This window comes from Cynocephalus volans, chromosome 2 (genome assembly GCF_027409185.1).
Source record: "Cynocephalus volans isolate mCynVol1 chromosome 2, mCynVol1.pri, whole genome shotgun sequence".
Classification (NCBI taxonomy): domain Eukaryota; kingdom Metazoa; phylum Chordata; class Mammalia; order Dermoptera; family Cynocephalidae; genus Cynocephalus; species Cynocephalus volans.
This window is the reverse complement of record NC_084461.1, coordinates 98831491-98847251: the sequence shown is the minus strand read 5'-3', so window position 1 is coordinate 98847251 and position 15761 is coordinate 98831491. Positions and strand designations below refer to the sequence as shown.

Below are 15761 nucleotides of genomic sequence, written 5' to 3'. Positions count from 1 at the left end.
ATTCCTTACAATAGCCCTTTTAAAAGTCCCACAGGGTTAAGCAGAGCCCCTATTAAATAGGCTACCTGCAAAGAATAAAAATCTCTACAATAATATTTACAAGCTAAAATATATTTTGTGGATACCACTTGTAAAAAAAGATTTTAAAAACCCACATGACAGATACACACGCACACAAAACATACACTCAGACATCCCTCCCCACCCCCGAAATACCTTCAATGAGGTCAGATGCAGCCAATACACTAAGCCCCCTAAAAGCCCTGGTGATTGTCCTCAATTATAGCTGAAATCCTTCTTAAAATGGGCCCTGCCATCCTTATGTGGATTTAAGAATCCTAAAAGAGCAAAATACATTCCTAAGAGTGAGTTATGTAATGTTACTTTCATGTTCTGATCCTCCCCTAGTGAAATGCTTTACTTGTACCTGGGCAAACGGCATACCCTTCCCTTCTCACTCCATCATCCAGGGGCTTCAGCATGCCAATAAAAGCAAGTCAGTCTCTGCTATTACTGCAAATTGGAACCTAATACAACATCAGTTTCCATAGGTCAACACTGAGATGCAATGTAAAACCTAATAATGTCAGTTTCCTACATATTTACACCAACTGGAATATAGAGGAAATTTCCAGAAGAACAAAACCATTGTACAATACTAAAGGGTTGGAGGCAGGATGGTAAAGACATGGCCCAAAGTAATTGCCAGGTCCCGGCCTTCATGTTCTCTGCTACCCTCTCTCCAGCATTTTCACAGGTTTACTGACTGCATGCAGCACAACTCAAAATAACAGCATCAACTTCCCACCAATTCAATCCCTCTCCAGGCTGTAGACTTTGTCCTTATGAAGTGCTAAGAGTTCATTTTGAACATGAACATTACATTGCAGATGCTGGCTCTAAATTAACGTTCTCAAACTCTACACAGAGAAGGATTAGAGAGTCTCAGTGGTTAGAAGCAGAGAAATGAGCAAAATGCCACCAAAGCAGATGACCTGTAATCTTCATGTCTGTGACAGTTCAGCTCTTATGTTCACTTAATAATTGAGTATTTTTAAAGTTTCTTTTTTATAAGTAAACTATTATTACAATCACAGTAACGGGTAGATGGGAGCATTATCATTAACTTGGCTACTTGATGATAACTCAAAACACTATTTTCTTGACCAAAATACAAAATAAAACCCAGTCACACAGAATAAATGCCCTCAAAAAAAGCAACTTAAACTCGTACCAAACACTGAAAAGGTAAATCTGATAAAAGGTTGTAACTGCATTTTCAGTGCAAACTCATGTTTCCTTCTACTGTCTCTTTTGCACAGAAAATCTCTTCAGAAACATTGCCTCCCTGCATTTCTTTAAAACTCCTGAGAAAGGTAAGGCTTGAGGAGACACCCACTCAAATGCAACAAGTCTCTGATCTTGGGACTTCTACAACACATCTGCTATTATCAAAGGTCCAAGATTTTCATTATAGCATTATGATCAAACTTGAAACTCAAAAAGGCTCTGGATGAAAACGGAAACTTGCAATGTCCATTACATGCCACAGACTGTCCCTCGGCATGTTCTAGTAACTGGTCTTCACCGGAGCAAGGTAAATCACACACAGCATCTGTTTAAAAAACAAAATAAGTTCAGTAACCTTAGTAAGAAATCAAATACTGCCCTTTACCTTTTGCTATACAGAAATTCATGTAGAGTACATGTTTATCTTCCATTCTAAATTTAAGTAGAACCACCAAGATATTTTCCTTTTCCTAAACTGGTATTCAATTGAATTTCTAACCTATTATTACTTATTTCCACACAAACATTCAAAATCTTATTCTCAGCCTTTATTTTAAGACACTTGACATTCATTCCCTTGTTTTCAAAATGGGCAAAACTTTGTCTACCTCCTATATTTGTATTTTGTGCCAACATATTAAGAGCTTCTTGACAAAGATCAAAAGGAAAACAATGTAAAAATTACAGTTACCCTGTAAGAACTGTAAAAATTACAATTCTAGAAAAACAAAGCTGGAGTTTATCAAGTCTTCCAAGGATCTATCAACCTAAAGAAAAATCCAATTTTCAAAATCAGAGTAGAACAAAATTCCAATTTACCTGGGGGTTTTTTGTTTTTTGTTTTTTGGTTTTTTTAAATAGGTAGGGACCTGACCAGAAAAGTAGGTTTGAAACAAACATCAAGAGGCTAAGGCAGAAAGAAAGTGTGAAGTGAGGTTTCTAAGGACAAGAATCCTTTTACACTTCTTTCTCAAGACAACTCAAAGTTTTACATATCCATATAATACTCAACTAAGCTGGCTATACTGTTATAGTGTGCCTTCTTTAATGTTCCTGAACATATATATAGCTTTTAAAAGATTCTGTGAGATAACCAATTTCTGAATGTAAGTTGACTACATTTAACTATCAGCCTATCATGTCCCCACCACCCAAGGTGGCCAGAAAAAGTCCTATTAAGAGGACTGCTACTCCCATAATTTCTTCATACTAAACTCCAATAAAGGAAAAGGATAGACACTTCAATAAATGATGCTGGGAAAAGTGGATATCCACATGCAAAAGAAAATGGACCCTTACCTTAAAACATCCACAAAAATGAACTCAGAGTGGATTAAAGACTTAAATGTTTAAAACCTGAAACTGCAGCAGTCCTAAAGGAAGATATAGAGGGAAAAGCTCCCTGACACTGGTTTTGGCAATAATTTTTTTGGCTAGAACACCAAAAGCACAGGTAACAAAAGCAAAAATAATAAACAAGTGGGACTACATCAAAATAAACTCTAATGATAGTTCCTACTTCTTCACAGTTAACCTTAAATTTCCACAATAGGGTTTAAAATAAAATAGCTTTTATCGTGCTTATATCATAGACAGTATTGCAGATAAGAAATATTATAATCCTTTTCATTTCTTAGACATCTCTATATGAAAGCCTTAAATGCTTTTTTTTTTCTTTTCTTTTCTTTTTTTCTTTTGCTGGCTGGCACAGAGATCAAACTCTGGACCTTAGTGTTATCAGCAACATGCTCTAAGCGGCTGAGCTAAATGTCCAACTCAAAAGCCTTAAACTTATATGATGAATAAATGGGTATCTACTGCACAGGGAATTTCATGCAATTCAAAATAGCACCTAAGAAAAAAATATTTACTGCACTTCCAAATGATATCTATTAAATCAGTATTACCAAAGAGCCTCTGCATTCATTAGGATTACTTTCCAAATCATACAACACACCTACTTTTCATAACTGAGGATGAAGAAATTGCCAGCATCATTCTAATAAAAACTATCAATACTTGATTCTTTCTACTCTCTAACCACGAAGCAATTATTTATTTACAATATTCACACTCAGCACCAAAGCTTGACATTCACAAAAGAAATAGCACAAAGGGCAAATTTCACCTTGATTGTTTAAATAAATTTGTTTTAGCCAGTTTCACATTTAGAGAACTCCACATATATGAACTCTCTCTACAGAACATAATGCAACTCTTCTGGCTTAACTATCACAAACTCTACTAGAATCAAAGTTAGGTAAAACCAAACCAAATCCCATAATGCAGAGATTTTTTAAAAAGACAGAAAATGTCTTGCCTGTTTCAAAATTATCCTGAAGTTTTCGTGGATGAAGTTTCTTTTCACATTTCTATTTAAAAAAAAAAAAAAGTACATATAACACAGCAGTCTCCAGTTATTTTGTTTATTAAAAGTCAGAAGATATATTATCAAATTTCTCAGGTAGACAATTAAACCATAAACATAATCCCATTCTCTCAATGGAATTTTTATTTCCTGTTCTTTGTATTATTTTTTAAGCCTAAAACTTTTTTTCAGTTTTGGATTACATGTACATCGTAGAGACACCAGAAAAAAGAAAAAAATTATTCATTACATCTCTCAACCCAGAGCTAATTACTATTCAGATTGCAGTGTATATCTTTCCAGCTTTTTCTCTATGAAGATATGTGTGCATATATTTTCATATAATTGTGTAACTTTTAAAAAGGATTATGATACATATTACTGTTCTATAACCTTTTTAAATGTAATATATTGTGAACAAATTCCCTTTTCAATAAATACAAATCTACATCATTTTTACTGACTTCACAGTAGTCTACTACATAGATCTACAATATGCATTTAATATCATCTTCTTGGATATTTAGTTTGTTTCAATGTTTCATCATTATGAAGAGTAAAGGGGTGAATACTCTTTAAATTCCCCTTTTAGGGAAACGAAGCAAGCACTTTTTCCGGCTTTTGACATGGCTGGAGTTTTCCTCTCTACAAGGCTCTACCAATTAGTAATTTTTATGAGTTGCCAGTACACTCAATAATACACAACTGGGTACTATCAATCTTTTCATCTTTGCCAATCTGATGGACAAATGTCATATCTCATTTTAATTTACACTCTTTCACCATACATTTGATCTAACAATTTTTATATGTTCAGTCACTTTTATTTCTTCTCTTATAAACTATCCACATGAGGGTACTTCAAAAAGTTCATAGAAAGATTCGCATTATCTTTTAATTTTATTTTTCCATGAACTTTTTGAAGTACCCTAGTATACTTGCTCTCCATCATTAACTTTCTTTTTCAAAAACCTTTTTTTAATCTAGTCAAGTTCTTTTAGACATTTTAGACAGATTTGAGAGTCATCTGTGAAGTTCCCTCAAAAATTCCACAAGGATTTGCCTGGTACCGAGTTAAATTTATACATTATTTTAAGGAATATTAACATTTGTACAGTATTATCATTAAGTATCTGTCCAAATTTTGTTAAACAGATGCTGAAGTTTATTAAAAGCCTTCTGATCATCTGTTAAGATTGCCTCCTTTGTTTTGTCACTACTTCTATCAGAGTAAAAGTGAAATAATAGTAAAGGGCAAGTAGTCTGACAGCAAATCAATCTTTAACATATATGTACTGGTGCAGTCATTACACCCCAAGTTAAGTAAACAGCACCCAGGGAATTCAGGTAAAATATTTTTACTAAATATATGAAATTACTTTTACCATCCACTGTTAAAGAAATAAAAAATAGGTGAAGCTACAATAAGAAAATCCAACATCAAATATCAGGATTTACAGAAAAGATAAGCAAGAAGACCATTAGTTATGAATTACCTTCAGGAGCACAGACTGAATAAAAGAATGCAAGAAGATGCCTTAAAATGTTTACAATTATTTGTCTTCAGGCCTAGTCTAATGACAATGGCAATAGCTATGACCGTTTTATTTTTAATTTTCTAAACTCTATCAACTTGCAGGAAAAAAAATATTTTGTGAAATTATCCAATTTTAAACTTTACTAAAATAATACAATTTAGAAAAATATAGACAGAATAATAGCTAAGGAAATGCTCTAGAGAACAGGTTTGACTACACATTGTTTTCATGGCATTAAAATAAATGTAAATAACCACATAAAAAGCAAAGATTCGATGTACAAATGAATCAATGTTAAAAACTTGTAATTAAGAGTGGCCAAAGAGAGATTTTTAATTTTTAGTGTGAAATGTAACTGTACAATTTAGCTCCATAAAAATCCTATGAATATATCAATTAAAATTTGAACAAAATAAATAACATTAATGTGCCTTGACAATGCCCTCACTCCACTCTCAAAAAGGGTAAACTGCCTACTTAGCATGAAAGCTGTTAATTCTTACCATCAAGGGATTTTGCTGCTTTACTGGCTGACTGTGGACCCCGTTTGTTCTTTTCTTTTGATTAGGTGAGTCTTGATACTGTTTTCTGCCATTTCCCCTCATACTTTGATTCTATTTTTCCAATAAGAAGAAATAAAATGTAAACCTATAGTACAATGTAATAGTATAAAAGAACATGCCCCTATGAATATGCTTAGCTGGTTGAATCAAGAGTTCAGTAAAAACCCCCAAAATTTTCATAAATCATATCAATATATTTTCTTATAGAAGACAGTGCTTCACAAAGCAAGATTCCTCTAAAGGTATAAAATAGCAAATACCATGGTCCCGAGGAATTTTTCCATACCTCCTGCCTTATCCCATTTCTGCTTACAGATTTTGTTTATAATGCATAAATGGAACAAATGTGCATGATGTTAAAAAGAAAAAAATGAAGAAAATAAACTAGGGGGAAGAGGAAGAGAAACAAGTTTTGAAAACCTTACATGACTGTTAAAAGGAGCCTTTCTGTGAGGGAATGTGGAGGCACACTGGCCGCAGTTGTTAGAGCAGGAACTAGGCAGCATGTATGATCAACTGTTACCTTGGAAACCGGCTTTAAATTGTTAATAAACAAGTAATTATTATTAAATGAATAATCTCTTCTTACAAAATGATAGTGAAGATTGGTGTTTTTAAGGTCAGGGTCAGGGATGGCTGGTTAGCTCATTTGGTTAGAGTATGGTGCAGATAATATCAAGGTCAAGGGTTCTAATCCCTGTACTGGCCAGCCACCAAAAAAAAAAAAAAAAAATTGGGGTCGTTATTAAATTTAGACATAAAATCTGAACGTGTAGTAGTTTAAATCTATATTATACTGCTTTAACATGAGTTAATTTTCCCACAAAAAAATTCTAATTTTAACTTAGACAAACTTTTTAAATGTTAATTTGTCTTAAGAGAGCTTGAAAGGATAGCTATTTAAGAAAACTGGCTAAAATGCTGTGAATAAAATAACTTTATATAATATTTAAATATATAAATAGACATTTATATTTCATCTACCTACAGAAAAAATTAAGCAGTTGCTAAAATAGCTGGAAAACAATAACCTAACTTAAATAAATGATAGCAGGGAAATATGGCTATCAGAAACTCATATCAGGCTGGCCTGTAGCTCACTTGGGAGAGTGTGGTGCTGACAACACCAAATCAAGGGTTAGGATCCCCTTATTGGTCATCTTTTTTTAAAAAAAAGAAACTCATATTACCACACACTATTAATTCAACTTCATTCTGCTCTTCCCAGTTTTGTTTTGTTTTTTAAATCATGGTTCATCTTCATAAAATTTACCACTTCAGCCACTTTAAGTGTATAGTTCATTGGCCTTAAGTATAGCCACAGTGCTGTGCAACCACCACCACTATCCACTTCCCACATTTTTTCATCATCCCAAACAGAAACTTTGTACCCAATAAACAATAACTCCCTATTCTCCCCTCCCTCCAGCTCCTGATAATCTCCAGTCTGCTTTGTATCTCCATGAGTTTGCCCATTCTGGGTACCTCCTATAATTGAAATCACATAATACTTGTCCTTTGTGTCTGACTTATTTCATTTAGCATATCCTTAAGGTTCATCCATACCATAGCATGTATCAGAACTTCAATCCTTAATTTTATTCCTTTAAAGCTGAATAATATTCCATTGTATATAAATACATTGTTTATCCATCCATTTGTTGTGCACTGATTCCACTTTTTTTTGGCTACTGTAAATAATGCTGCTGTGAACATTATTACACAAGTTATCTGTTCAAGTCCCTGCTTTCAATCCTTTTGAATATATACCTAGGAGAATTGCTGGATCCTATGTTACTCCTCTTTTATCTTTTTGAGGAACCACCAGACTGTTTTTCATGATGGCTGCACCATTTGACATTCCCACCAGCAATACATAAAGGCTCCAAGTTCTCCACATCTCACTAAACCTTGTTATTTTCCATGTTGTTGGTGGTGGTGGTGGTTATAGCCATCCTAATGGATAAGAAGTGGTATCACATTGTGGTTTTCATTTGTATTTCCCTAAAGACTAATAATGTTGAGCATCTCTTTGTGTACTTATTGGCCATTTGTATATTTTCTTTGGAGAAATGTTTATTCCACCATTTGCCCATTTTTTAATTGGGTTTTTTGCTGTTGCTGAGTTGTAGGTGTTCTTCATATATTCAGGTCATTAATCCCTTATCATATATATGATTTGCAAATATTTTCTCCCATTTTGTGGGTTGTCTTTTCACATTTTTGACAGCATTCTCTGAAGCACAAAAGTTTTTCATTTTGACAAACCTAGTATACTGGTCCGTTTCTGTTGCTTATAACAGAATAACTGAAACTGGGTAATTTATAAAGAAACAAAACTTATTTCTTACAGTTTTGGAGACTTGGAAAGTCCAAAGTCCAGGGAATACATTTGATGAGGGCCTTCTTGTGATGGTGACTCTCTACAGCAATGCAGGGTATCACATGGCGAACAGCCTGAGCAAGAGTAAGCTAACTTTCTCACTTGCTATCCTTATAAAGCCATCAGAACCACACCTATTACTCCATGAATGAATTAATCCATTCATGAGGGTAGAGTCCTCATAATCTAGTCAGCTCTCAAAGGTCCCACCCTTTCAAATACTATAATAGGATTTCCTACCCTTTTAACAGTATTACAACAAAGATCAAGTTTCCAACACATGAACTTTTGGGGGACACATTTGACCCATAGCACTGGGCATATTTTTAAGAAGAAAAATGAAAATAAAAATAAGAATGGCACCCAAATGGATGGCTGAAATAAAAAAGATAATACCAAGTATCAGTAAGAATGTAGAACAACTAGAACTCTCATATATTTTTCTGGGGATATAAATTACTTGAGAAAATTGCTTCCAAGTATGTACTCAAGAACACAGGCATATCCAGTGATCCATCAATCCTCTTTGTCAAATTCTACTTTTAGTCATATACCCAAAAGAACTGTACTCATAAATGTTCATCAAAAGACATGTATAACAATGTTCATAGCAGCACTGTGTTACAAAAGCCCCCAAACAAAAACAACCAAAATGTCCTTTAAGAGTGTAATGAATAAATTGTGGTATAATCATACCCTAAATTAACAAAAATAAAATTTTACAATACCCTACTTTTCCTGAACAAAAGCCAATACACCCAATTTATCTTAATTTGGAGCATATCTTATGACTTTCATTTTTAAATGAACCTTTCAGGGCCAGCCTGTGGCTCACTCGGGAGAGTGTGGTGCTGATAACACCAAGGCCATGGGTTTGGATCCTATATAGGGATGGCCGGTTCGCTCACTGGGTGAGCGTGGTGCTGAAAACACCAAGCCAAGGGTTAAGATCCCCTTACCGGTCATCTTTTAAAAAAGAAAAAAGAAAAAAAAAAAACGAACCTTTCGCTGCCAAAGTCAAATGTTAATTCCTATTACTTACAAGAGTACTTCAGAAAGTTCATGGAAAGATTTGTATTACCTTTTAATTCGATTTTCCACAACTTTTTGAAGTACCCACCTTACTACACTAGACTTAAACCAAAGCTGTAAAGGTTAAGGATTTTTTTTTTTTTTTTTTTTTTTTAACCAGTAAGGTGATCGCAACCCTCAGCATGGTATTGTCCGCACCACGCTCAACCAGTGAGCGTACAGGCCATCCCTATATAGGATCCAAACCCGTGGCCTCGGCACCCCCAGCGCCGCACTCTCCTGAGTGAGCCACGGGGTCCGCCCAAGGTTAAGGAGACTTAGCCCTGCTTCAAATCACAAGTCAGGAACACAGGAGACTTTGATTAACAATTCAGAGCTTTATTACTATTAAGATGCAATTCCTCAAGTGAGAATGATTTCAAAGCCAAATGACGTAAATTTCTGAAAATTTCAAATGCATCTCACTCACCTTTGTTTTTAAAAGGTCGGACATTTCAGAATGATTATTATATGGCTTTTGCTGTAGTGTTTGCCTGTGCTTTACCCACTGGTCACCAGGAGAACCTTCAGGAAATAACTGCTGACTGTGGCGAAATTTGGTTCGACTATACCAAGATTAAAAAAACAAAAATCACAAAAAGAAAAATCAGATCAGAAAATTGTCACACTTGATAGCTTAACTTACAAACTACATACCTTACTTTCTCCTTTATTGTCTATCTCCCCCAACTGGAATGTAAGTTCCATGAGGGCAGATTCTTCTCTACTTTGTCTACTGCTTTATACCCAGCGCCTAGCAAAGTGCATTCAATAAGTATTTCTTGAATGAATAAATACCCTATATTGTCATCACATACTTTAAAAAATTATCCATACCATCTTCTTCCTATAAGTGATTATACTCTTAAAAATCTAAGGGGAATAATTCTTTCTAAATTTAGTTAAAACGAATGTAAGTGAATTTTCCTTCTTAATAAGACAGACAACTCATATTCTTACTAGGATGTTGAAAGTATGGAATCTGATCCTACACAGATCACTTATGGACACCATCCATGCTGGAAAAGAATATAAGAAATTAAGCTATATTCTAAATCAAAAACTTAAGGGACACAAGACAATGGATGAGCAAATTAAAGATCCAGTCTCAAATTCTTATGCAAAAGAATCTGATTCTAAAAGGTGATACTCATGCAGTAGTTTGTAATGTAAGTAATCTCATTATACAATAGCACTTACATATATAAGTCCAGAGTCAATGCTCCCAAGAACCACATTATAGTAAGATTGTTTCAGAATACTTCAGAATTCTTCTCCTTTCCCATTTAAGAACTGTAATAAAATTTCACTCTTTCTACCCTTTCTTTCAACAAAATTCAGACATTTCTCCTCCAATACATCATCACACGTTAGTCTATATACTAAAAATACACACGATCCTCTATAAGAAACCTGAAATTTGGTTAGAGAGATTGCTTTATCATCTCCTTATTCACTCAACAAGAGCACAAACTAGACTAGACTAAAACGTAGAGGAATCATACCACACACTATGGTAGATAGATTCTTACAAACAGGTTCATACATATTGTTTTTCAAACACTGTCACTATTTCATAACTTTTTGGTAGTGTCCTTATTTCTTTTTTCATCTTGGCTGCATTTCTGTCTACCTTACTTTTTCTACTACACTGTTTCACTTATGTCGAGTAGTACATAACTTGGTGATTATAACCATAGATTCTGAAAAGCAGAAATGACTTTCAAGGCATTTAGTCCAAGCTCCTGTCCTCATAAAACTCAACTAAAATGGAATGCTACCTGTTTAAAAGATATTGACTATAGATGTGATAGTTTACTTCTATTAATTTTTGAAGTTCTACAATAAAAACAGAACATCCAAATTAGAGAAAATGTAAATCAACTCTCTCTAAACCTAACATAAGCAAAGTTCTAGCAAGCTGATTACAAAAATATACGTTTATTTAGCAAAGTTACTGACCCAGCCTACTCTATAAGTGTGATTTGTATGCAATTATGTTCCAAAGAACAAAATGTTCTGTATGATTCATGTCCATGATACAGTCACTCTTTATAAAATACAGTCTATGCTAGGAGAAATAAAGGAAAAAAGCAAGCCCAAGTCTTCACAGTTTTGTCTCTGACTTTAACAAATTATACATCAGCATCCCTCATCTTCCTTACGCAAAAACAGACCTCAATATATCCCCTCCAAACACCTTCAGAAACTCAGTTACCTATAAAGTAAGATATGAGAACAGACAAGTAACACTATGAACACACACACATTATTTCTTTTCCTAGTGTCTTATCTATCCATCTAAAAAGTTAGTATCCTCTTGAGTGCATATTTTAAAATGTGCCTGAAGTTTCTTTCCAACTCCAATTAACCGTTTTCATCTCGTCAAAAACCCTTTTAAAAAAAGTGTATCATCTGTGAGACCAATAACAAAATGGTACCTATAAGAAGGAATCTTACACCTCTGCAAAGTTTGGAAGCGAACTGCTACTGTTATTAAAAACCATCAGAAAATCAGAATTCAATGAATATATTTCTTTACCTCAATTTTTCCACAGTGGGTTTAGCTGGTGTGCTACCAACCGAGGAAAATCCATTGTCACTGTCTGAAGAATCTCCAAATCTTCGAGAAAGCCAGTCCCTTAATGGTCTATGGAAAGAGTAAGAATACACTTTTAAAATCTGGCTACAGAAAGAAACTATCAGAATCATGAAGGTTAGTTTTATATTTCAAGAAATACGAACATACCTGATAAAGGGAATGGCCATAAAAAACTTGTTAGGTGCCAAACCAAGTTTGGATTTTGGAGTCATATCATTTCTATGACAGGGCAATTTCTCAATGGAGAACCACTCAATGTTCTGAAACATGAAAGAAAATAATTCATTTGGTTAATTATTATCAAGGGCTTTCTAAAAGGAATTCCCACTTCATTCATTTGGGATACTGTCCAGCAACCTGAAAATACTCTTCACTTATTACATACCCGAATTTCTCTTCTGGTTTTCGGGTTAAATTTTGTGTCTTTTGGAATTCCTGGAATGATGTACAAACGAGCAAGCTGGTCATTGATTCGAAGTTCAATGTAATCATCCTTACAAATATAGTCTTTGATATCAAAACCAGTTTCTTCAAAGACCTGGAAATAAATTTGGATGAAATTTTCACTTTTAGCTGTTAGACTTCCAGTTCATTAAAATGTGTTTACTTCAAAGACAAAAATTCAGAAAAGGGGAGGCTTTATTTGTATTTACTACTTCTGGAAATGGATAGACTAGATAAAGGAGTACATGTGTGATATTGAAAAAAAACACAAAGTTCTTATGTCCTATGTTTCTCTATATCCACAGGAACAGCCCACTGTAGAGCTGATCAATAACATTCAAACTTACCAACTATATACCTTTCCCAGGATAAATTTCTGAAGGCTTAGTGATAGAGCTGTCCCAGTTTACCACTTCCCCAAATCTTAACATTTATATACAGAAGACAATGTAATTAAACCATCAATCCTGTGGATTTATTTCAAGACCCATGCATGGTGTCTGAGCATTCCCATTAGAGCAAAAGTCCAGATTCTTTGCTTTTCATTTTCTTTGAAACTCAGGTCTTATCTACTGCTTGAGACAGAGCTTTAAAATGTTTCTGATTAATAATAAATCAATCTTAACAGATGAGATTTATAACAATGAAGACTAGTTTACCTGAAAGTTTACATATCAATGATATGTGAAATTGTTTATCTTCATCAAAGAAACAATTAAGTCAAAAGGGAAGAAATATAAATCTGAAGACACTCAATACATTTATATCCAGAATATATTTAAAACTCATGTGTCTGTGTATGTGTGTGTGTGTCAATAAGTAACCTGACTTTTAAAAAATGAGAAACATGTAAATAGGTACTTAATAAAAGGGAATATTCAAATGGCCAATAAGAACATGACAAGGTAATCAAGATCATTAAATTTCAGGAAAATGCAAATTAAAACCACAATGATATCCATAACATTCCCACCAGAAGTTAAACAATTTTTAATTTGATAATTTGATGTGTAAGCTAGATGCAGCACAACTAGAATTCTCATACACTGCTGTTAGGAACGTAAATTGGTTCAACCACTTGGAAAACTATTGGTCGTACCCTCCCTACAACTCAGCAAGTATACTTTTGGAGAAACAAGGGCCTATTTCCCTCAAGGAACATGTACAAGAATATTCACAGCAGATTTACTCTAATAGGAAAAATTGGATACAATCCAAAGTGTAAGAGAATGGACAAAGAATTGTGGCATATTTATACATTGGAATACTACATAGAATAACAAGAAGAACAAACTACTGATACATGCAACAACATAGATGAATCTGACAGACATTATAATGTGCCAATGAAGCCAAACGAAAAGAGTTATCTACTGCAAAATTCTATTTACATGGAGTTTAAGAACAAGCCAATTAATCAATAGTTGATAGAATTCAAAACAGTGAGTCTTTTCAGTAAAGTGTAGAAAAAAGTGAGTGCTGTTTGGGAAGGAGCAGGAATGACTCTTCTAAGGTGCTAAAAATGTTGAATAGAATCTTCTTTTTTTTTTTTAAAGATGACGGTAAGGGGCTCTTAACCCTTGGCTTGGTGTTGTCAAAACCACGCTCAGCCACTAAGCAAACCAGCCATCCCCATAGAGGATCCAAACCCATGGCCTTGGTGTTATCAGCACTGCACTCTGAGCCACGGGCCGGCCCTAGAATCTTGATATGGGTAGTGGTTTCAGGGTATATACACATAAAAGTGAATAAGCTGTTAAGATTAAGGTACCTTATGTATTTTAGCTTCAACATAAAAAGTTTAAAAAATAACTTATAGGGGCCCGCCTGTGGCTCACTCGGGAGAGTGCGGTGCTGATAACACCAAGGCCACGGGTTCAGATTCCATATAGGGATGACCGGTTGGCTCATTGGGTGAGCGTGGTGCTGACAACACCAAGTCAAGGGTTAAGATCCCCTTACCGGTCATCTTTAAAAAAAAATAAATAAATAAATAAAAATAAAAATAAAAAATAAAATAAATAAAAAATAGCTTATATATGGTTCTTAATTCTATGTTTTACAGTCACTCTCCTTAGCTCCCTTTTTTGAATAATATCTCATTATCACAAGTAAGTATACATAGCTAGTTAAGTAAATCTGTATAATAATGAGAAATTACGCTAAAAGTAAATTGTATAATCTAAATTCCTTGGGAGCAGAGCCTGTTATCTTTGTGTTACAAATAGTATCTAACTGAATACATGCTTAATAAAATAATATTGGAGAAGGACTGAGGAACTGTTTCAGGTTAAAAGAAACTGAAAAGACATGCCGATTATGTGCAAATACAATAAATGAGCCTGGATAGGATCCAGGATGGATGAAAGGGTGGAACTGCTTAAAAAATCATAATGGATAATTAGTGAATTTAAATATAAACTGTCCATTACATCATAGCACCACATCAATGTTATATTCCTGAATTTGATAATTACACTGTGATTACCCTAATAGAATTCCTTGTTCTTAAAAGATACATGCAGAAGTAGTTAGGAGTAAAGAGGCATTATGTCTGCAATTTACTCAAATAATTCAGCAATAATAAGAACCATATATACACACATATATATAAAACCAATAAAGCAAATATGGCAAAACATTAACTGGGGTCTGTTCTTTATATTACTCTTAAAATTTTTTCTATATTTAAAATTATCTTACTATTGATACAATTTTTATGGAGTCACATTGTAACCAAAATATGTAGTTATTTTCACTGCATCTATTCTAATATGTACTGTGTGCTTAATAAGTGACAGTTACTGTCTTAGGTACTGAATTCAGAAATGAATAAAGCAAGCACTCTCCCCTTTAAGGAGTTCGGTCTAAAAAAGAAATTAATTTTAACATGATTTAAGTCCTAAAAGGTAGGAGGAAGGTGCCTAACTCAGCCTTGGATAGATGTGTTTGAGAATCCTGGAAGGCTGTCATGAACAGCATGCTATTCTGTTTGATACACAGGAGCTAGAACATAAAGATGAATAGGAGTTTGCCAGATAAATAAGAAGAAAAAGGCGTTCCATCCAGATACCTGGGAAGGGCTATAGGTAAAGAATTACATGGAAGAAAGTGATACAATATGAGGCAAAATGAAAAGGGCCATTTAGCACTAACATAGGCAGCTTCAAATCCTGTACAACCAAACTGAGAACACAATAAAAACAACAGACATAACCTCTCAATTCTGAAAGTGATAAAGATAGATTTGCCTCTAAAACTAGGCATTCATTTTTATCAAATATTTACTAGGAAAATGTTTTAATAGCTGTCTCATGTGTACAGACACTAAAGACAAAAATTTTAATATTACACTTTCTGTGAATTAAATTCATTCCTGTATTACAATACTGAGTTAATTTTCTTGGCACATGGAACAGCATTAACTTCTCCAATGCTATCTGATAAAAATCCTCACGTAATAGGGCTGTCCTGTTAGCTTAGTTGGTTAGAGCATGTATTA

General features: G+C 34.0%; 1 protein-coding gene across 1 annotated transcript in view; it reads right to left on the bottom strand.

Annotated features, from left to right (window-relative positions):
- Positions 1–278: 278 nt before the first annotated feature.
- The window catches only part of DCP2 (decapping mRNA 2), a 38599-nt gene continuing 23116 nt past the window's right edge, over positions 279–15761 (bottom strand). The window contains exons 5-11 of the mRNA XM_063086740.1: positions 12201–12353; positions 11963–12075; positions 11756–11863; positions 9644–9779; positions 5700–5810; positions 3611–3662; positions 279–1615 (exon numbers count right to left, since the gene is read on the bottom strand). Coding sequence (XP_062942810.1) covers positions 1452–1615; positions 3611–3662; positions 5700–5810; positions 9644–9779; positions 11756–11863; positions 11963–12075; positions 12201–12353 — 837 coding nt within the window. The 3' untranslated portion in view covers positions 279–1451. The remainder of the gene's footprint in view (positions 1616–3610; positions 3663–5699; positions 5811–9643; positions 9780–11755; positions 11864–11962; positions 12076–12200; positions 12354–15761) is intronic.